The sequence below is a fragment of the Silene latifolia genome, chromosome 10 (assembly GCF_048544455.1).
Source record: "Silene latifolia isolate original U9 population chromosome 10, ASM4854445v1, whole genome shotgun sequence".
Taxonomy (NCBI): Eukaryota; Viridiplantae; Streptophyta; class Magnoliopsida; order Caryophyllales; family Caryophyllaceae; genus Silene; species Silene latifolia.
The window spans coordinates 87,130,965-87,152,885 of record NC_133535.1 but is presented as its reverse complement, the minus strand read 5'-3'; the positions used below and the strand labels follow the sequence as shown (position 1 = coordinate 87,152,885).

Here is a 21,921-nt window from a genome sequence, read left to right as displayed (position 1 = left end):
GGACCAGACTATACTACGATTGGTTCTTACGGGGACACTGCCTAAAGACAGGCATGAAGCAAGGGCCCTTAGAATCAAAGCTTCCACCTATACTATTATAAATAACATGTTGTTCAAAAAGTCTCAGGCTGGACCTTATCTGCGATGCCTGGAACCTCATGAAGCTAAACAGGTTATTGAGGACATACATGATGGATACTGTGGAAATCACAAAGGTGGCAGGAGCCTGGCAAGCAAAGTTCTAAGGACAGGCTACTTCTGGCCAACCCTCAGAGCTGACTGCATAGCTTACAACTCCAAGTGCGAAGCCTGCCAAATCCATTCTCCATTCATCCACCAACAATCAGAACTACTACACTCCATCTCAGCTCTGTGGCCGTTTATGAAGTGGGGAATGGACATTGTAGGCAAACTACCCCAAGCTCCTGGACAAAAAGTTTTTATGTTAGCCATGACTGACTACTTTTCAAAATGGATAGAGGCAGATTCATACAGGCAAGTCAAAAAGAAGGATGTCATATCATTTATCAAACGCAACATCATATGTAGATATGGCATCCCCTCAGAAATAGTCTGTGACAATGGTACTCAGTTCGTGGGAAAAAGGACAATGGCTTTTTGTACACAATGGAACATCAACCTGGTAACCTCCACGCCAGGCTACCCAACAGCCAATGTCAGGCAGAATCCAGCAACAAAGTGGTAATTAGCTGCCTGAAGAAAAACCTAAAAAGAAGAAAAGGCAGATGGGCTAAATAACTCCCTTTAGTCCTCTAGGCTGACAGGACCACACCTAAGACATCCACAGGCCAGACCCCTTACTCCCTGGTCTATGGTTGTGAAGCAGTAATCCCAGTAGAAATCCATGTACCAACCACTAGAAGTAGCCTGAACACTATAGAGGAGAACAGGTCACTACTGCAAGATAGCCTGACCGTGGCTGAAGAATTAAGAGACGCAGCCAAGATCAGGATAGCTTCCTATGGTAGGACAGTAGCCAGAAGCTACAACAAAAATGTAAACATCAGGGTATTCAAAGAAGGAGACCTGGTCCTGCAAAACGTTTTCTCTAATACCAAGGACAAAAATGCTGGCAAGCTAGCTCCCACATGGGAAGGACCTTACCTGATTGATTCAATAGTAGGATAGGGAGCCTACAGGCTACAAACTCTTGACGGAGAAATGATCCCCAGATCTTGGAACATTTCCCACCTAAAACTATTCCATGTATAAACCTAATATCCTATGATCCAAATCAGGTAAAACCATTAACTTTGTCTCTTGCCTGGCTAAAGTTTCATACGAAAAACCCCTGAATAAAATCATGTGACCTTAACACGCTATGTCTTTCTTGCTAACTGCCATCTGGCCTGAATATCTGCCTGCTTTACTTAAGTACAAATTCTACTATGTCTGCCTATTATATCTTTGTTATGTTAAATCCTGAAAACTTGTTTACACCTTTTTTTTTCCATAACTTATATATTACACACATGCTTAAACAAATATTCAGGATTGAGGGTCACTCCACCCAACCTGAACAGCATCTTAGAAATGCTTCACAAAACTTGGCATCTGCCTGCTTGACCCAAAAAACTGAGCTCAGTACAAAAAATAAAAAGACAAGTACGATGGAAGAAAAGACCAGACCACTTGTCTAAAAGCCCTCCTGACAGGCTGAGGGCCATAAGCTCTCCTGACTGGCAACCACCCCTCTTACCCAAAAAAAAGCCCTCCTGACAGGCAAAAAGCCATAATTTCCTAAAAAGGATTGAGGGCCATAAGCCCTCCTGACAGGCATTTCCCTAACAAAATATTTTGAACTACATTATTTCAGGTACCAAGCCAAGATATTTAAAGGAAAAGGAAAACACCTTCAAATTGAATCAAACCGAAGAAAACAGATCCAAAATTGCCCAGGGAACATCCCTCTTGGGTAGGACAAAATACCAGCAAATATCTAAAGATTGTTTGTCCAGGGAACATCCCCCCCTGGATGGGCCAAAAATAGCTATTCTAAAAACTAAGTTAATTAGCCTGCCTTGGAAGCAGTAGCAGAACTAATACCTTCATCAGTTGGCTCCTCCTCCTGTTCATCATCCTCCTCATCATCAGGCTCACCACTGTTTTCCTTGGATGGGGGGAGAATCAACCTCATCGACAGCATGCAATTTGCAGAGGTCGGAATAAGTGGCGTTAAGATCAGCCATCTCCTGATCAGGGTTCCAGTATGGCCTAATTTCAATGGGCTCCTTCATGGCATCCACACGACCTTTGCCAAAGAAGTACAAGGCAGCATCCTTGTATTAACCCTACACCAAATCCCTCGTAGCAGCTAGCTCCTCATTCACCTTCAACTGATCCTGCATAGCCTGCTTCTCAGCCATCAACTCCTCCTGAACAATGTCAAGCTTGGCCTGGATAGACTTCACAGCATTCTGAGCAGAACCCAGCTTTGATGTCTCCACAACCAACCGCGCTTTCCCTGCCTCATTATCTTTCTTCAAAGATTCATTCTCCGCTTTGGCCACCTCCAAATCTGTTTTTAGGGATGCAACATCCTTCTTCAGGCACTACACCTCCCAGTCCAAAGTATCCTTAACACCATTTGCAGATTCCAGCTGGAAGGCACCCCTTAACATATCATTCACATACTACAAAAAGACCACCAATCAGGCAAAACAAAACAAAAAACACACATCCAAAACAAAATTAAGGAAAATAGAATCATTACCTCCTGCAGCATAGTAACCAGGTTAGCAGCATAATCCCTGGAATGGTACATAGTAGCCAAAGCACGAGCAGATAACTCCTCAGCCTGATACTTATAGAAGGGATCATCAACCAAGAAAGAATGGGCCCGGATTTGTTCCTTGGCAAATTGGACCTCGTCAAGCCTAGCCCTAACCCCCCTAACCTCATCAACTCCCTCTGAAGTCTCATCAGGCCTCTTCCTCTTTTCAGCACGACCAGGCTCATCAACCACAAACTTTAGGGGAGACACCAATTGAGTTTGCTGGGTAGGCGCCTGGACTTGCAATGTGCTGTCACTCCCTGTAGCCTCACTGCTCCGCGATTTCTCCCCTGTAATCTGGGAAACGCCTGCCTTCACCAAAGACAGCCCAAAGCCAGCAATCCTGGCAGAAGCCCTGGTAGCTACACGACGAGACCCTATATCAGTAATATTAACATGTGTTCAAACAAAATAATCCACAAAGCAAAGGCAACAAACTTATTGCCTGACGAAGAAGCCCCTGAAGCTTTGGCACCCTTAACATCTTTATAGGTGCTCAACTTAGCCTACTTGAAACGAGGCATAGGTGCTTACCCCAGACAGGCAGGCCACGTCCTCTCCTCATCAGGCAGGGCCATAAAAGCAGTAATTCGATCAGCCGATCCCTCAACATCAGGATTATTAGCCCAATCAGCCAACAAGGACAAATCAAGTAAGCTTATTTTCAAAAAATTAATAAGTTATTTCTAACCAAAATTGAATGCAGGAAAAAGAAATTACCTCCCTCAACGGCAGGATAGCTGAGGTAATCCAAGTCAGGGGCAATAGAATCAGCCCTGATGAACATATAATTCTGTGCCCATCCTTTGTCATCACCTGAGTCAAAATTGGTGATCAAATGAGCCATCTTTGACCTGACTCAAAGATTGAAACGCCCAGTAGAATTGCTCTTCAGATGATAGACATTTTTAAAATCTTCAAAAGTAATCACCAACTTGTGCTTGGCACACAGTTGTTCAACAGAATGAACAATTTTTCAAACCATTGGCATGAGTTGGAAAGGAGGAACCCTGACGGCCCTGAGAACTTCAGCCATAAATGGAGAAAGTTAAAGCTGACAGCCCCCTTTGAATGCCCACTCAAAAATATAAAACCAGCCAGGACTGCACCAATTAGCCCTGACTGGACCGCTTTCAGGAATCCAAACTTCAGCCTCAGCAGGGAGAAGACCCGTACCCTTCAAATAATGCTCAAAAGAAGGCTTCAATTGATTAGCCTCAGAAAAGGAGGCAGACAAAGACTTCACAGGGGTATAAGTAACTCCCATGTGCGTCATGGACAGAATCTCAGGAAGAGGAAGAACTTCCACAACTTTATCCTCAGGAATGATTTCAGGAACGTCAACAACAACAGGAACCTTTTCAACCTCAGCGGCAGCCTTGGATACAGTTGTCTTTCTTCTTCCCTCGGCTATTTTTTAGTTGGAATTGAAGATTGATTTTTTTTTAGAAGGCAAATTCACAAAGAAAATTATATAGAAAGAAAGAAGAGTTTAGAGAATGAGAATGTGAAAGCAAAGTAAACGGTGCAAAAGTATTTATAGCCGCAAAGACACAAATGGATAACACAAGTGGACAAACCTAATCATGACTCTCTTAGGGTTTGATGAACCTACCTCATTTATGGAAACTAGCCGTTATAGAAGTTGAAGCAAACTCAAACTCTTTCCGGTAAAATAATCTTATACACTTTTTGCCTGGCCCGAACTTTTATCTCCTTATTCCTGGCCAGATCCATTGGAATAAGAAGATAAGGGGCAATTGTTGGGCCCAGAATTATCTTGCCCAGTCAGACATGAGTCAGGTAATACCCATAGCCAAGCCTGAATGAAAGTCATCTCATACAAAGAAATCAGAAGGCCTGATCAGGCACCAACCAGGAGGGAAAGACAAGAGAGGGATCTACTAGGCCTGACCTGAAGGGATATCACGTTAGCCACAAAGTCAGCATAATCAGGGCAAGACAGGCAACGATTAAAGCATGGTCAAGACTTAGAAAAACAGTTCCTATATTCAAGGAAGACCCATTCAATATTCCACACGAAGGCATAGAAGATTTGACTAAGCAAGGGTAACGGCTGGAGGGTTACACAAGTCAAGCAACCACCCCCGGGTAAATAGGGCACGAGTCCTATTTACCAGGAAACCCTAAAATTACCCTGGAGAAGCCGTTGCAAAGCTATTATAAATAGAAGAGAAGAAGAAAAGAAGAGGATCGCCATTTTACACATTTACTTACTCTCACTTCACTCTCATACTTGTATTCAACCAAATATTTTAGCATTACTACTTAGCAGCTGTACTATATAATTCGCCTGACATATACATTCCCTGTCAGGGTATAAAAATTCATAGTGATAATCCCTCCTGGCTTGATGCCCGTGGTTTTTTCCCTTATTCCCAGAGTTTTTCCACGTATAAATCTCTGTGTCATACTTTTACATTTATTCCTTTATTCATTCTATTATACTAGTCAGGCTATTTGTTTTGAGTTAGATCACCCTGCAAATTCTGCCCTGGCAGAACATTATCTCCGTGAGAATTCCTGCTAAAACAGTACCAATGACGAATTCCATAGAATCGATATGAGGAAATCAACCCTTTAAAATCCGGGTTTGAATAGACGACGAAAACCCGCAAATATTGAATTATAAGGGATTTATGTCGAACTATGCATTATAATTTGAAAAGGAATTATTAAAATCATGTTTATGTACTGAAACAAACAAAAGAAACGAAAGAATAAGAGAAAAACAGAAAATTGCAGAACGTCGAGGAAGAAGAAGAAGAGCAGGAGCAACACTTCATGTGTCTGTTCTTGAGTTGGATTCTGGTTGTGAAGTCAGAATCGCGAATTGTTAATGTTCATTGGTAAATTTAAGGTCGATTATTGATTTAAGACTCGAGTTGAAAGTGATTTAGCATGTTTATGTACATACTAATATCATCACAACTCAAATTAAAGAATGAGTTAAACAAAGTAATACAGTGATTTACATTATTAATGATTATACGATGTCGGGTTTTATAAAGGTCGAAACTTTGAACTTGAAAACGGAATTAATTTTGATAAACTGAAAATAAATAAGGAAAACTATGTACCAATGACGATTTCCAGAGAATCGGTATGAGGAAATCGACCCTTTAAAATCCGGGTTTGAATAGATGACGAAAACCCGCAAATATTGAATTCTAAGGGATTTATGTCGAACTATGCATTATAATTTGAAAAGGAATTATTAAAATCATGTTTATGTACTGAAACAAACAAAAGAAACGAAAGAATAAGAGAAAAACAGGAAATTGCAGAAGGTCGAGGAAGAAGAAGAAGAGCAGGAGCAACGGCAGCGGCAAGAAGAGGCGCAGCTGCTGCTGCGTTTCTTCTCGACGTCAGATCTCCGCTGTTTTGTAAATACGGTTTTAAAAGATGGATTTTAGGACGGTTTTGAACGTGTTTTTGATATAGACCTTACATTAGACGATACAAAATAAAAGTACAATAAATAAATAGGTTTTTACACCCTCAGACTTACATGTTTGACGAAACGAGATTGACTAAAGTTAACGTTTAGTGATTGCTCGACTCGAATATGCGTGGAAAGTGCCCTTGTTAAAGGATTCAAAATATTGATTGATTAGATTGAGTGGAGTTAGTCAAATTAGTCGGTCTATGCAACGTGACTAGTACTCAGAATGATCTGAGCTTACGTGGTCGATTGATCAAGCACGTAGGCGTCGAAAGCAATAGTGTAGTCTAGAATGCAAAGAGAGAGAAAGAAGGGGAAGAACACTCGCGTGCCAAATATGGAGACCGAAGGTCTCTATTTATACTAAACCTATGGAGGAGTTTAGGAATGACACGGATACGGAAACAAATCACGGAAATATTCTGGAAAGCATGGAAAAGGGCTTGGGAAGAAGTGCAACAGCCACTGTGACCCTTGGAAGAGGCGCAACACCTGCTGCGTCATTTCCCCAGAGGTTTCCTCCTCAGCAAGAAAGATTTCCGCGTTTTTTTATGAAATTTCGGTAGATATACACTTCCTTATTCCGTGAAACACAATATGCGGAATATATTTCCTTAAAAATATTTAAATTTAATTAGGAATAAATATCTAGAGAATTCTAGAACACTCCGGAATATTCCGACTCGGCATTTAAATGGTTTTTAGAAAATGAAGCGGTTTTTGACCCGGACTCCAAATGAACTCTAATTACTGTCTAAACGACCGTATCGGCGCGTAGATGACGACCATGAGGTGGACTCGAGTGTTTGAGCTATCACTTGTCGATGAACTTACGAATTGTCATAAATCGTTCCGCGTATCAAACATGCGGCTCAATCATCACTGGGTGATTGACGAGAGGTGTAGAAACGAGGTGTCTACATGGATCCGCCACTCGATACAACTTGAAAAAGTCCTAGTCCTAGTCTCCTAGTTGTGTACAAGTAGAGTTGCCCGTAATTGGGCATAAACTCGCACGTCAAATAGAAGATTGTTACGAAATATCTAGAGATATTAATATGGATATCCATATATTACCGTATCTTTAGGAGATATTCTATTACCATATTGCATATGTACTCTTATACTATATATACCCTTCATATGAATAAAGCTGAATACCTTTCTGCTCTCTATATTCTCTCATAACTCTCTATTATTCATAACACGTTATCAGCACGAGTCTCTAACCCTAGTCTATATTTTGTTCACCGAAACGGTAAGAACTTGGTAAGAACTCCTAGTTTAAATTTTATTCTCATAGACACAGATTGTTTGTTAAGAAAAAAAAAAGAAAAAAAAGCTACTGCAATTTACCTAATCATTTTCGCTACCGTAATTTTACACGAATCAACATGCATAAGTTTTTCTATACAAAGTATTAGAGAGTTATGAATAATCCATGAGAAGTCCACGCTTTTGGTCATGCATACACTACAATCCATCAATAAGTACAATCCACATGCATAAGTTCCACGTTTTGGTCATGCATAAATTACCATCTTTCCCTTGTCATTTGTCTTATTATTGTTAATTATTTGTTTTAATTGTATTATAATTCATTTGTTTTATTTTCTTAGTAGTTAATTATGTCGAATTTGACCAAACTTGATTTTGCGGCCTTGGATATCTCTGGAAGTAATTATTCTGAATGGGTGTTAGATGCCGAGATGTATCTTAAGTCTTATGCCCTTGGTGATGCTATTAAAGTTGAGAATACAGCATCCGAACAAAATAAGGCCAAGGCCATAATTTTTCCCCGTCGTCATCTCCATGAGGGACTCAAATATGAATATTTAACTATGAAAGATCCTTTGATCTTATGGCAAAATCTGAAAGAAAGGTATGACCATCTTACAACAATAATTCTTCCTAAAGCAAAATTTGACTGGATTCACCTAAGGTTACAGGATTTCAAATCCGTTATTGAGTATAACTCAGCCATGCACAGAATCGCTTCACAATTAACTTTGTGTGGAGAAAAGATATTTGATGCGGATATGTTGGAAAAAACATATCAGACTTTTCATAGTTCACAATTGCTACTTTCACAGCAATATCGTCACAGAGAATTTAAAAAATACTCTGAACTAGTTTCATGCTTATTGGTGGCTGAGCAAAATAATCAAATCCTGTTAAAAAACCACCAGTCTCGTCCTAGTGGCACTGATCCATTTCGAGAAGTGAATGCGACAGTTTCTAGTCCATTCCCTATAGTGAATGCGACAAATAAATATTCGGGTCACACTAGAGGTAGTGGCCCTGGACGTGGACGAGGACGAAATAATTTTCGTGGTGGTAGAGGTGAAAAATTTAAAAGATCGTATTCTCACCGAAAGGGGGAACCAAAAGATCATTCACATGATAGGATAAAGAAAACTGGTGAAAATCCATGTCACCATTGTGGCAGTACAAGACATTGGATTAATACTTGTCGTACGCCGCAACATCTTGTTGATCTTTACAAGCAGTCTCTGAAAAATAATAAAGGGAAGAATATAGAAGCAAATTTTGCTGCTGAGCATGGAAATTTTGAGACGAATTATGCTGATGGTGATAACAATCTACCTTTCATATCTGGCAAATTTATGGATTTGTACATCTCAGAATTCATGACCATTGATCCTAATGGAGAAATTGGCCCTTTGATTGGTGATGGAAGTGTCCCAAAATTGGACTAAATTTATTTGTATTACTTAAGTTATTTATTTTTTGTTCCATTTAGCTACTATTTGTACTTTGTTTTCGGATATTATCAAGTATGTTTGTTAAGTTTCTTTTATAAACACTACTAGTATGTTTGTTCGTACTTTTACGCCTACCCTATTCTATACTTTCTTTTTCATTTATCAATTACACTGGTTAAATTTATTTTCATACTCCTTATTCAGTAAACTCATGATGACTTATTATTGTGCTTGTTTTTCAACGTTGACTAACCAACCGACTGAAGTGAGTAATCTTATAGTCATTAATCTTATACTCATTAATCTCGTTTAGCTAGATTGAGTTTCCTAGCATGCAAAACACACTAAGTCAATGATAGTACTTTGTTTCATCAGGTAAGCATGTATGAGAATAAGCCCTTTTGACTTTTCAATTAGTGTTAGGCCTTATCTCTGGCAAATTGTCAGACATGCATGTATATTAGCAACTGTTAGATGATAATACACGGACAATGTGTGGATCAATCCGGTTAACATGTACATATAATATTCACATGCGCATGATATCGATTTAGTTATTTACTAATTTTAGCAATTTTCTTTATTCACTTATTTTATTTTATTTATGCATGTATCTTATCACATGTAATTTATTTTATGAAGATTATGGGAGTTACACATGAAGATGTATGTCTCGCGGATAGTGCAACTACGCACACAATTTTAAAGATAAGAAGTATTTTATTTGTCTGAAAGAGCAAAAGATAAATTTTTGTACAATTGTTGGCAGTACAAAATTAATTGAGGGCTCCGGAAGAGTTAATATTTTGTTGCCTAATGGAACAAATATTGAAATACTGGAGGCTTTGTATTCTCCTAAGTCAAAAAGAAATTTGCTGAGTTTTAATGATATCCGTAGAAATGGATTTCATGTTGAGACAGCAAATGAAAATGGGGTTGAATACCTATATATCACACATTCAAATTTAAACAAGAAAAGTGTGTTGGAAAAACTACAAGCGTTATCTTCTGGCTTGTATTATATGAAAAATTGTGCAGTTGAATGTCATGCACTAGTAAACCAAAAGTTTACAAATAAAAACAACTTTATTATTTGGCATGACCGGTTTGGCCATCCCGTATCATTAATGATGCGAAAAATCATTGAAAATTCATGTGGACATTTATTAGAGAATCATAAGATTCTTCAAACTAGTGAGTTTTCATGCGCCGCTTGTTCACAAGGCAAATTAATTATTAGGCCATCACCTACAAAGATAGGGAATGAATCCCTTACATTTCTGGAAATGATACAAGGTGATATTTGTGGACCTATACATCCACCAAGTGGACCATTTCGATACTTTATGATATTAATTGATGCATCAACTAGATGGTCACATGTGTCCTTGTTGTCAACTCGCAACCTGGAGTTTGCGAGATTTGATGGGTTAGATGTCGTCGGGTCTCCCAATAAAACACATTTATAATACTCAACAAACAACTAGTTAGTGGTAAGTCGAGGTCGATCCATGGGACGGTGTGCTTTGAGTTCTAAGTCTATCTATCTCAATTTATGCTAGTGTCACAATTGATGGGGTTTGTAGTTGTATCTAAACTAATGCAAGCGATAAAGTAAAACAAGCAATGAACTAAGAAATGTAAACAAATGACTAAAAGTACTAGGATGTCATGGGGTCATAGGGGATTCATGGTGTTGATCATACAAACATGTTTACAAAGTTGCAAGCAATTAATGTTGTAAAGGAACCGAGTTGGTTTATGTCTTACGGTTCATAGGAAGAGTTGGGTCCCGGAGCCGAATCGATGAGATTGTACAACACCTACAAGTCGACTTACTTTCCTCCTATTCAACTTTTATGCATGGTCTAACAAGACTCGAGTTGGTTTATATCTTACAAGTCAAGTTGAGTAGATAAGAGATGGTAAAAATGCAAGGATTCATAGGCTTAGCATTTCATCAAACATAACATGTGCATAGGTTGACATCACAACAAGTAAGCAAACTAATTATGAAAACATATTAAATTAAGCATGATTAATCTCATGTTGGTTTCCCCTAATTACCCATTAATCCTAGTTAAGAGACTACTCACTTATTATCATGGGAAACATGTCATTAATGGTGTCAATCATCACAACAAGTGTAAACATGATAAGAGAATGAGGAAATGAACAATAAAGAGTAAAGGGTAAAAGAATTATACCAAACTTGAGATGATTCTAAATAATAAAGCAAAGAATAAAAGAAGAGAACTTGATTGATTGATGAAGAGTTGTCAATTCTCCAATAATAACCCAATAATCTTCAATTACCCAATAATAAACTTGAATAATAAACTTGAACAATAATTAAGGAGAGATTAATGTGTAATTTGTGGAAATATTAAAGAGTAATCTATTCTAATCTACTCCTAATCTAATCTAAGAGGAATTTCTAATATGGGAACTTGGTTAAGAGAGCTTGGTTTTGATTATTACAAATGGGGTATTTATAGTAGGGATTCATTAGGTTAAGTAAGGGTAAAATAGTAACTAACAATGCTAATTGTTGAGTAGGGAAATGCTCCTCTCAAAGAAAGATGCTAGTCTCCTTTTGTCTTTCAAAAATATGCGCATCTTTCATGGAGAAAGAAGAAAACGAAAGTTGTTGTAAGGGAATCCGAGCGGCCAAGGGGTCGGGACGCTCGGATTGTTGGAGCAGAGGACGAGCGGATTCAAGCACGGGACGCTCGGATAAAAAGAAGGGAAGACGAGCATATTTGGAGGGTGGACGAGCGGATTCCTGTAGCAGACGAGCGGATTGGGTCTCGGGACGAGCGGATTGGCGGACAGCTTCTTTGTTTGACCTCGGATTGTAAAACGGACGTCATTTTCTCATCCGGACTCCTATTGGAGTGATTCAAAAGCCTAGATCACTTGTTTTTTCGATGCCGGTCCATCTAGCATACTTTCAGAGCCAAAGGAGCAACTCTTGGTTTGGGTTTCGAGCAATTTCTTCTTGTAATGCCTTCCCTCTCGTCATTCTTACTTTTAACCCTATGATCCTTCTATATACTGTTTATTCCTACATACTTGGTCATCATTCTTGCCTCCTCTTCATGCTAGTCCATCCAATATCATCAAAAATCTTCCAAATATGCATGCAAGAGGGAGAAATTCCGCCTCATTTATCTCCTTTTCTACAAAACATATGAAATGCGCTAGAAAAGCAAATAGGAAGGTTTTGACGGATAAAATGGCCATAAAATATTATAATAGTATGCAAAATAGGCTCAATTAGGGGACTAAATGTGTGCAAATAATGTTCACATCAAATATCCCCAAACCGAACCTTTACTCGTCCCGAGTAAAGAGGTGACAAAAACTAGACCTTTATTTAAACTAACCTACTAATATAGCCGATATGAGACAATTAGCGGGTCTCACTCCGCCCCTTCAACTCACAACAAGACAACCATGAAGTAGGATGCCTTCTTGCAAGGCAAGGTGGGTCTTGCCAAAATAGCGATACATCCAAGCATTAAGCACACAAAACAAAGTAATGGATGCATCTACAAAAGAATAGCCACTTTCCTCATCTATGTGGCGGAAATTATCTACAAGGGAAGTAATTCAAGGGTACACACTCCTTCATCGATGCAATTTCTTCAAACTACTAAGCCTAGAAGGATACCAATAAATCACCTCCAAATTGTGTCAAGCTAGGGTACCTTTGTCCTCAATCGTTAAATGTTTTTGTCAAGAGTAGACTCCTTATGGTGTTAGAAACACTGGAGGATCGCGGAATTCTCCTTCTTGCCTAGACAAGAAGAAGGGTCGTCCCCTTTCTACCATGCACAAAAATGGATACGATGGATAAAGGGATCGATAGTATTTGAGTTTCATTTGGGAGTTTGCTTTTGTTGTTGTTTTTCTCCCCAATTTCTTGTGGCATATAACATTTGAGAACACTTTGTTTTGTCATTTCTTTTGATTCTTGGCATTTCAATACTTGACAATTTTCAACTTTTGCATTTTCTTTTGAACATTTTCAAAGTCACCCCATATGTAGTGAGGGTGCTTATATTTGAAGCTTTAGGAGTCTATTTTTGCTCCTCTTTTCATTTGATGCAATTTGCAAACTTTTTTACTTTTCTTTTCATTTCTTGAACTCAAATTTGAACAATTTTTGTGCCTATTCCCTTTGATGACAAAATGTGATAGAACATGGATGAATGATGGTTGCATGGTTTCAAGGGTCACCTTGGAATAAACGGTAGCCAAAGAGTTATCACACCACAAGGTACACTTGACTAGGCCTTAATCCATGGGTCAAAGGATACTAGCTTGACACATCTTAGGGTGTTTTACAAGTATTCTAACAAGCAAAGTCTTAAGAAGAAAAAGCATCTACTAGGGCCTATGTACACTTGTCAAGCTTCCCAAATAGACGGTTTCACAAAGTTTTTCTAACATGCAACTACATGCCATGATGCGACTAACATTTATACATCCTAATGCATATGCTTCTACCAACTAGTATGCCAAATAATCTAAATGCAATCCTAAATTCACATTGTTTATACCGCATCAATCAAAATAAAGCCACATAGTCATTAACATAAAGAGGAAAAAGGAGATTAGAAAGATCATACCATGCGGTTTTCAATATCCTCATGTCTCGGATGTGGCGTAGTCAATCAATGTGAATAAGGATGAACAAACACAATATATACAAAACAATATATACAAGACTACACTAAAAAGGAAATGAACATGTTTTTGAATTTTTAAATTTTTCAAATGTTTATGGGTTTTGTGTTTATGAAACAAAAAAGACATGTTTTTGTATTTTTCAAAAAATTTCAATTTTTTATCATTTTTGGAATATAAATTCTCATCCCCCACTTTATTTTGGACATTGTCCTCAATGTACATGTAAGAGTAGGAATAAAAAGGAAATACATGTTTTTGAATTTTTGAATAAATGCAATGATATGAATGAATGCATGCTCTAACTAAATGTAATTCTATATGACATATATAACAAATGAATGCAATCTACACTATACTAGTTGATGCATGATTTCTAGTAAGCTATGGTCACCTATGATCAAACCTCCCCAAACCGATTTAAACACTATTTCTAGTGTAGAAATGAATAGGTTTGGTCATTAGTGACTATGCATGAATTCTAGTCTATATGTAACTTACTACATGAATCATGTGAGGTATATTACAATGCAAACTATACTATATGAACTAACTAATGTAAATGCAATATGAAATATAATACAAATGCAAGCTAAATGTATATGTAAATAACTAAATGCAAGTGGAAATGTAATGCAAAGTGAAAGGAAATGATATCTTACAAATGGTGGTTTGAGGTAGGACTCCACCAAACTATGTTGAATTGTTGAAGTTCTTTTGCTTTGTCCATAGAGCTCAAGGCTCTTAGAAGAAGATCAAAATCTTGGGAACAAGCTCCAAATAAGCATAAGTATGGGTTGCTCCATTTGAACATGAAATTTGGCCAAGAAAGTTTGTCATATGTTCTTTCTTTCACCTTGTCCTTGGCACTAGAGCTTTCCCAATGCTTCAAACCAATAAGCCCATGATTCTTATCAACACTAGGTATGAAGTATGGTTTATTTTCGTCCGGAGACTTCCACTTACCACCTTCTCTTTCACTTTCGGTGATGATGATAGCACTTTGATTATTCAATCCTTCCAAGGTAGAAGGAGAATTCTCATAACATTGATGATCGGATACCTTAATAGTTGAGATTATGGGTGCCAAATCTCCACAAGCACGTTCATTTGCAAGTTTGTTCTTGAGCTTTTTCACCAAGTACCCTTTATATGATAATTTGACTTTTTGGAGAAGGTCCACCATATCATCTCCAACAATCATAGGTTCCTTGGTGGGTGCGAAAAGGTCTTCATGGTCAATAGGAAAGAGGAATTCACCTTCTTCATGGAAGCATACCTCAAACTTCTCAAGGATGGGCTCCTCAAGTAAGGCAATCTCACAACTCCATTCCTCTTCTTCATTGCAAGACACATATCCCGCATAAGCTTCTTCCATAGGCTTGTCATCATCGCTATCTCCAAATGAATCATAAATGGGGGCTTCATTCTTCTTCATTAATTCTTCCTCCACCATCTCAACATTCACATCAAAGGTCACACCCTCATACTCGCAAAGGTTAAGAGTATTTGGCTTACTCAACCTCATGTCTTCTTCATCAAATACCACACTTTCATACTCACAAGAGTTCAAGGAGATTGGCTCTTCCCACTTGTCATCAAAGGCAACTCTTTCAAACTCGCATTCATGATCTAAGGAATGGTGAGGGGTAGTTATTTGGGCTTCGTTCATTTGGGCAATTTGAATCTCCAACTCCTCACCTTGGGTAACAATGCCTTGAAGAACATTGTCCCTATTTTGGCTCTCCTCTAGAATTTGTTTGAAGAAGTTTTGTTGATCTCCCATCATTTGGAGAACCATACTTTGAATGTCAAATTCATGCTCATATTCTTGTTGTGGGTGGGTGTGAAAGTGGTTGTATTGTGGTATTTGGAATTGGTTGCAAAGTGGGTATTGAGTGGGTGGTTGCTGTGGATATTGGATGTGGTGATTTTGGTGGGAAAAGTTGGGGTAGTAGTTAGGATTTTCATTGTATGAGTAGTAAGGTAGGTTTGTGTCGACTTGCTCCTCAAACTCCCCATACCCATTGTAGTCATACTCAAAAGATCCACCACATACTCCACGAGTCATGTTTTGAGCCATCATCATAGCTAAGACAAAGAAACAACTACAAGCAAGGAAACTACACAAAGATAGTGAGAACGAACCTTGAGGAACAAGTTCCTCAAGGTTAAAGCACAAATAAAAATAGACAAATAAGTAAGAACTTAATCACATAACACCGTCCCCGGCAACGGCGCCATTTTGATGGGTTAGATGTCGTCGGGTCTCCCAATCAAACACATTTATAATACTCAACAAACAACTAGTTAGTGGTAAGTCGAGATCGATCCATGGGACGGTGTGCTTTGGGTTCTAAGTCTATCTATCTCAATTTATGCTAGTGTCACAATTGATGGGGTTTGTAGTTGTATCTAAACTAATGCAAGCGATAAAGTAAAACAAGCAATGAACTAAGAAATGTAAACAAATGACTAAAAGTACTAGGATGTCATGGGGTCATAGGGGATTCATGGTGTTGATCATACAAACATGTTTACAAAGTTGCAAGCAATTAATGTCGTAAAGGAACCGAGTTGGTTTGTGTCTTACGGTTCATAGGAAGAGTTGGGTCCCGGAGCCGAATCGATTAGATTGTACAACACCTACAAGTCGACTTACTTTCCTCCTATTCAACTTTTATGCATGGTCTAACAAGACTAGAGTTGGTTTATATCTTACAAGTCAAGTTGAGTAGATAAGAGATGGTAAAAATGTAAGGATTCATAAGCTTAGCATTTCATCAAACATAACATGTGCATAGGTTGACATCACAACAAGCAAGCGAACTAATTATGAAAACATATTAAATTAAGCATGATTAATCCCATGTTGGTTTCCCCTAATTACCCATTAATCCTAGTTAAGAGACTACTCACTTATTATCATGGGAAACATGTCATTAATGGTGTCAATCATCACAACAAGTGTAAACATGATAAGAGAATGAGGAAATGAACAATAAAGAGTAAAGGATAAAAGAATTATACCAAACTTGAGATGATTCCAAATAATAAAGTAAAGAATAAAAGAAGAGAACTTGATTGATTGATGAAGAGTTGTTAATTCTCCAATAATAACCCAATAATCTTCAATTACCCAATAATAAACTTGAATAATAAACTTGAACAATAATTAAGGAGAGATTAATGTGTAATTTGTGGAAAGATTAAAGAGTAATTTATTCTAATCTACTCCTAATCTAATCTAAGAGGAATTTCTAATATGGGAACTTGGTTAAGAGAGCTTGGTTTTGATTATTACAAATGGGGTATTTATAGTAGGGATTCATTAGGTTAAGCAAGGGTAAAATAGTAATTAACAATGCTAATTGTTGAGTAGGGAAATGCTCCTCTCAAAGAAAGATGCTAGTCTCCTTTTTGCCAGTCTTTCAAAAATATGCGCATCTTTCATGGAGAAAGAAGAAAACGAAAGTTGCTATAAGGGAATTCGAGCGGCCAAGGGGTCGGGACACTCGGATTGTTGGAGCAGAGGACGAGCGGATTCAAGCACGGGACGCTCGGATAAAAAGAAGGGAAGACGAGCGGATTTGGAGGGTGGACGAGCGGATTCCTGTAGCAGACGAGCGGATTGGGTCTCGGGACGAGCGGATTGGCGGACAGCTGCTTTGTTTGACCTCGGATTGTAAAACGGACGTCATTTTCTCATCCGGACTCCTATTGGAGTGATTCAAAAGCCTAGATCACTTGTTTTTTCGACGCCGTTCCATCTAGCATACTTTCAGAGCCAAAGGAGCAACTCTTGGTTTGGGTTTCGAGCAAATTCTTCTTGTAATGCCTTCCCTCTCGTCATTCTTACTTTTAACCCTATGATCCTTCTATATACTCTTTATTCCTACATACTTGGTCATCATTCTTACCTCCTCTTCATACTAGTCCATCCAATATCATCAAAAATATTCCAAATATGCATGCAAGAGGGGGAAATTCCGCCTCATTTATCTCCTTTTCTACAAAATATATGAAATGCGCTAGAAAAGCAAATAGGAAGGTTTTGACGAATAAAATGGCCATAAAATGTTATAATAGTATGCAAAATAGGCTCAATTAGGGGACTAAATATGTGCAAATAATGTTCACATCAAGATTACTAGCTCAATTGATAAGATTAAGAGCTCACTTTCCAGATTATCCCATTAAGACTATCCATTTTGACAACGCTGGTGAATTTAGTTCACAAACTTTTGATGATTATTGTATGTCTATTGGGATAAGTGTTGAACATCCTGTAGCACATGTTCATACTCAAAATGGCCTTGCTGAGCCATTAATAAAACGCATTCAATTAATTGCGAGACCAATGCTTATGAGGTCTAAATTGCCTATTTCGGCATGGGGCATCTTTGTTTACACATGTGACACTAATTCGCATCAGGCCAACGAGTTATCATAAATCATCTCCCCTAAAGTTGGTTTCTGGTCACGAACCAAATGTCTCTCATCTAAGAATTTTTGGTTGTGGTGTATATGTTCCTATTAGTCCACCACAACGTACAAAGATGGGACCCCAAAGAAGGTTGGGAATATATGTCGGGTTCGAATCTCCATCAATTATTAAATTTTTAGAGCCATCTACAAGAGATTTATTTACGGCCCGTTTTGCTCATTGTCATTTTGATGAATCACTTTTCCTAACATTAGGGGGAGAAAATAAGCAACTGGTAAAAGAGATAAGTTGGCATGAATTATCATTATCTCATTTAGATCCTCGTACTAAAGAATGTGAACTTGAAGTTCAAAGGATAATTCATTTACAACGGTTAGCAAACCAACTGCCAAATGCCTTCACTGATCCAAAAGGAGTGATAAAATCTCATATACCAGCTGTAAATGCTCCAGCTAAAATTAATGTCCCTGAAGGACTTTCAATTGCAAATGAGTCTAAAGCACGCATGAAGCGTTGTAGACCTATTGGTTCCAAAGATAAAAATCGTCGAAAACAAAAAGGAGCAAAAGTTGATAATGGCAATATTGAGGATAAAATAGCTTTTGAAAAGCCTCTTGAAAAGCTTGGAGACATGACTGATAATATTAATCTAGAAGAGATTCAGGTACCTGAAAATAAAAATTGTGAAGAGATCTCGAGAAATTATGTCATGTCTAGAAAAACATGGAACCGAAATAAAGTCGACGTCGATGATGGTGTTTTTGCATTTAATGTAGCGCTTAATATCATGCATGAAAATGAGGATCATGAACCAAAGTCTATTGATCAGTGCAGACGTAGAATTGATTGGCCTAAATGGAAAGATGCTATTGAAGCAGAATTAAAATCACTGGCTAAACGAGAAGTATTTGGGCCAGTAATTCGCACACCCAGTGGAGTAAAGCCAGTAGGCTACAAATGGGTGTTTGTGCGAAAAAGAAATGAAAAAGGCGAGATAGTTAGATATAAGGCTTGTTTAGTTGCACAAGGTTTTTCACAAAGACCCGGTATTGATTATGAAGGGACATATTCTCCTGTAATGGATGCAACTACTTTTCGATATCTGATTAGTTTGGCTACCAAGGAAGGACTTGATTTACGTCTTATGGACGTTGTCACAGCTTATTTGTATGGCTCGCTTGATAATGACATATACATGAAACTCCCTGAAGGTTTTAAGCTTCCCGACACATTAAAATCAAGTCCAAGAGAGGAATATTCAATCAAGCTAAACAAATCTTTATATGGTTTGAAACAATCCGGGCGTATGTGATATAACCGTCTTAGTGAATATTTGTTAAAAGAAGGTTATAAAAATGACCCTATTTGTCCGTGTCTATTCATAAAGAGGTCAAAATTCGGATTTGTGATTATTGCTGTTTATGTTGATGATCTTAATATTGTTGGAACTTCTGAAGAAATTACAAAAGTCGTCGAATGTTTGAAGAAAGAATTTGAGATAAAAGATTTAGGAAAGACAAAATTTTGTCTTGGTCTGCAAATTGAAGATCTTGATAGTGGAATTTTGTTACATCAAGGGACCTATATTGATAAAGTGCTAAAACAGTTTAAAATGGATAAAGCACATCCGTTGAATACTCCTATGGTTGTAAGAACACTTGATGTAAAGAACGACCCGTTTCGACCTCGTGAAAAAAATGCGAAAGTCCCTGGTTCTTAAGTACCGTACTTGAGTGCAATTGGAGCTTTGATGTATCTTGCTAGTCATACACGACCCGACATATCTTTTTCAGTAAATCTTTTAGCAAGATATAGTTCTTCTCCAACTCAAAGGCATTGTAATGGAGTCAAACATTTACTCCGATATCTTCGAGGTACGTCTGATATGAGTTTATATTATTCTAATAAATGTAAAACAGAGTTAGTTGGTTTTGCAGATGCAGGTTATATTCCTGATCCACATAATGGTCGCTCGCAAACTGGCTATGTGTTTACATGTGGTAATACTCCTATCTCATGGCGCTCTGTGAAGCAAACTATAGCCGCTACTTCTTCAAATCATGCCGAGTTGTTAGCAATTCATGAAGCTAGTCGAGAATGTGTATGGTTGAGATCAGTTATTCATCATATTGAAGGAGCATGCGATCTATCTCCAAGAAATAAGTCACCAACTATTTTACATGAAGATAATACTGCGTGCATCGCTCAACTCAAGGCAGGATTCATCAAGGGTGATAGAACGAAGCACATTTTGCCGAAATTCTTTTTTACTCATGATCTTCCAAAAGATGGTGTCATTAGTGTTCAACAAATCTGCTCTAGTGAAAATCTCGCAGATATTTTTACCAAGGCACTTCCGAGCAAGACATTTGAGAAGCTAATCAATCAACTTGGGCTACGTCGTCTCAAGGATGTCAAGCGATGTTTTAATGAGGGGAGTAAATACGCGTTGCACTCTTTTTCCCTTAGCCATGGTTTTGTCCCACTGAGTTTTCCAGGCAAGGGTTTTTAACGAGGCAACACCTAGTGCGTATTACGGAGATTATTGTACTCTTTTTCCTTTATTAGATTTTTGTCCCATAGGGTTTTTCTGGTAGAGGTTTTAACGAAGCATTTTCTCCGATGATGGACATCCAAGGGGGAGTGTTACGAAATATCTAGAGATATTATATGGATGTCCATATATTACCGTATCTTTAGGAGATATTCTATTACCATATTGCATATGTACTCTTATACTATATATAACCTTCATCAATACTATATATTAAATCCAGAAACCAAGGGACTTCAATGTAATTAAAGAAAGTTATACAAATTAATTATACTATATAGTTTTAAATCAATAGCACCGTGTGATGGACCCGATTAAGGGATCTCAATGCAAATATTATATAGTTTGGGTTAAAATTAAATTATATAGAAGCTTGGTAATTTTCCTAAAAATTTGTAAGAGACTAAAACATGGTCAATTTCCTTAAAATAAAATAATTAATTAAGATGTTCAATTTTCTTAAAATAAAATAATTAATTAAGATGGTGAATTTCAAGGAGACTAAAAGAAAGAAGATGCTTGGTAATTTTCCTAAATATTTATAGAAGACTAGAAGATGGTCAATTTTCTTAAAATAAAATAATTAATTAGTATAAACATGCACACTTATGGTATTAATTATTATCATCATAAAATTATATATTAAATTTAAAATCTATGTAATTTTATTAAACTTTATAGTTTATTAGATGTATAGAGATGTTAATTATTTAACATACAAAAATATAATATAAGTAGGTTATAAATAGTTCAAGTTAAATTCCATAATATATAATATTGCATAATTCTTCCGATTTGATTTAATGCATATATGTAATATATTTATATAAATATATAATTCTCTTAAAATTGCATGCCTAAGTAGTAAAAGTAATTTCGTCAGTAAAGAAAAGAATTGTAGTAACATTGGATATAGTTATATGATAGTAATCACTCATTTGAATAGTAAAAGTAATAATATTATCAGCGAGATTAGTGAAAGTGGTAGAAACAACAACGGGAGTGGTGAAATAATCGATATTAATGCCGCAATAGTGAAAGTAACAATAATTACAACGGGAGTAGTGAAATTATCAATATTAATGCGGCAGTAGTGACAGTAACAATAATTACAACGGAAGTAGTAAAAGTAACAATGATTACGAGCTAATAGTGAAATGTTATTATTATTGTTTCATTAATAAGAGTAAAATATTAATAGCGGGAGTAGTGAATTTGTCGCAAAATTTATTTCATCGT

At 37.4% G+C, this 21,921-nt stretch overlaps 1 protein-coding gene across 1 annotated transcript; it reads left to right on the top strand.

Moving 5' to 3' along the window:
* Positions 1-7,888: 7,888 nt before the first annotated feature.
* LOC141607863 (uncharacterized) lies at positions 7,889-8,980 on the top strand. Its single transcript, XM_074427211.1, has one exon. The coding sequence runs from the start codon at positions 7,889-7,891 to the stop codon at positions 8,978-8,980; it is 1,092 nt and encodes a 363-aa protein (XP_074283312.1).
* Positions 8,981-21,921: the final 12,941 nt, after the last annotated feature.

Bases quoted from the DNA above. Each gene is read 5' to 3' on its own strand.
- LOC141607863 (XM_074427211.1), top strand. From the start codon at position 7,889: ATGTCGAATTTGACCAAACTTGATTTTGCGGCCTTGGATATCTCTGGA.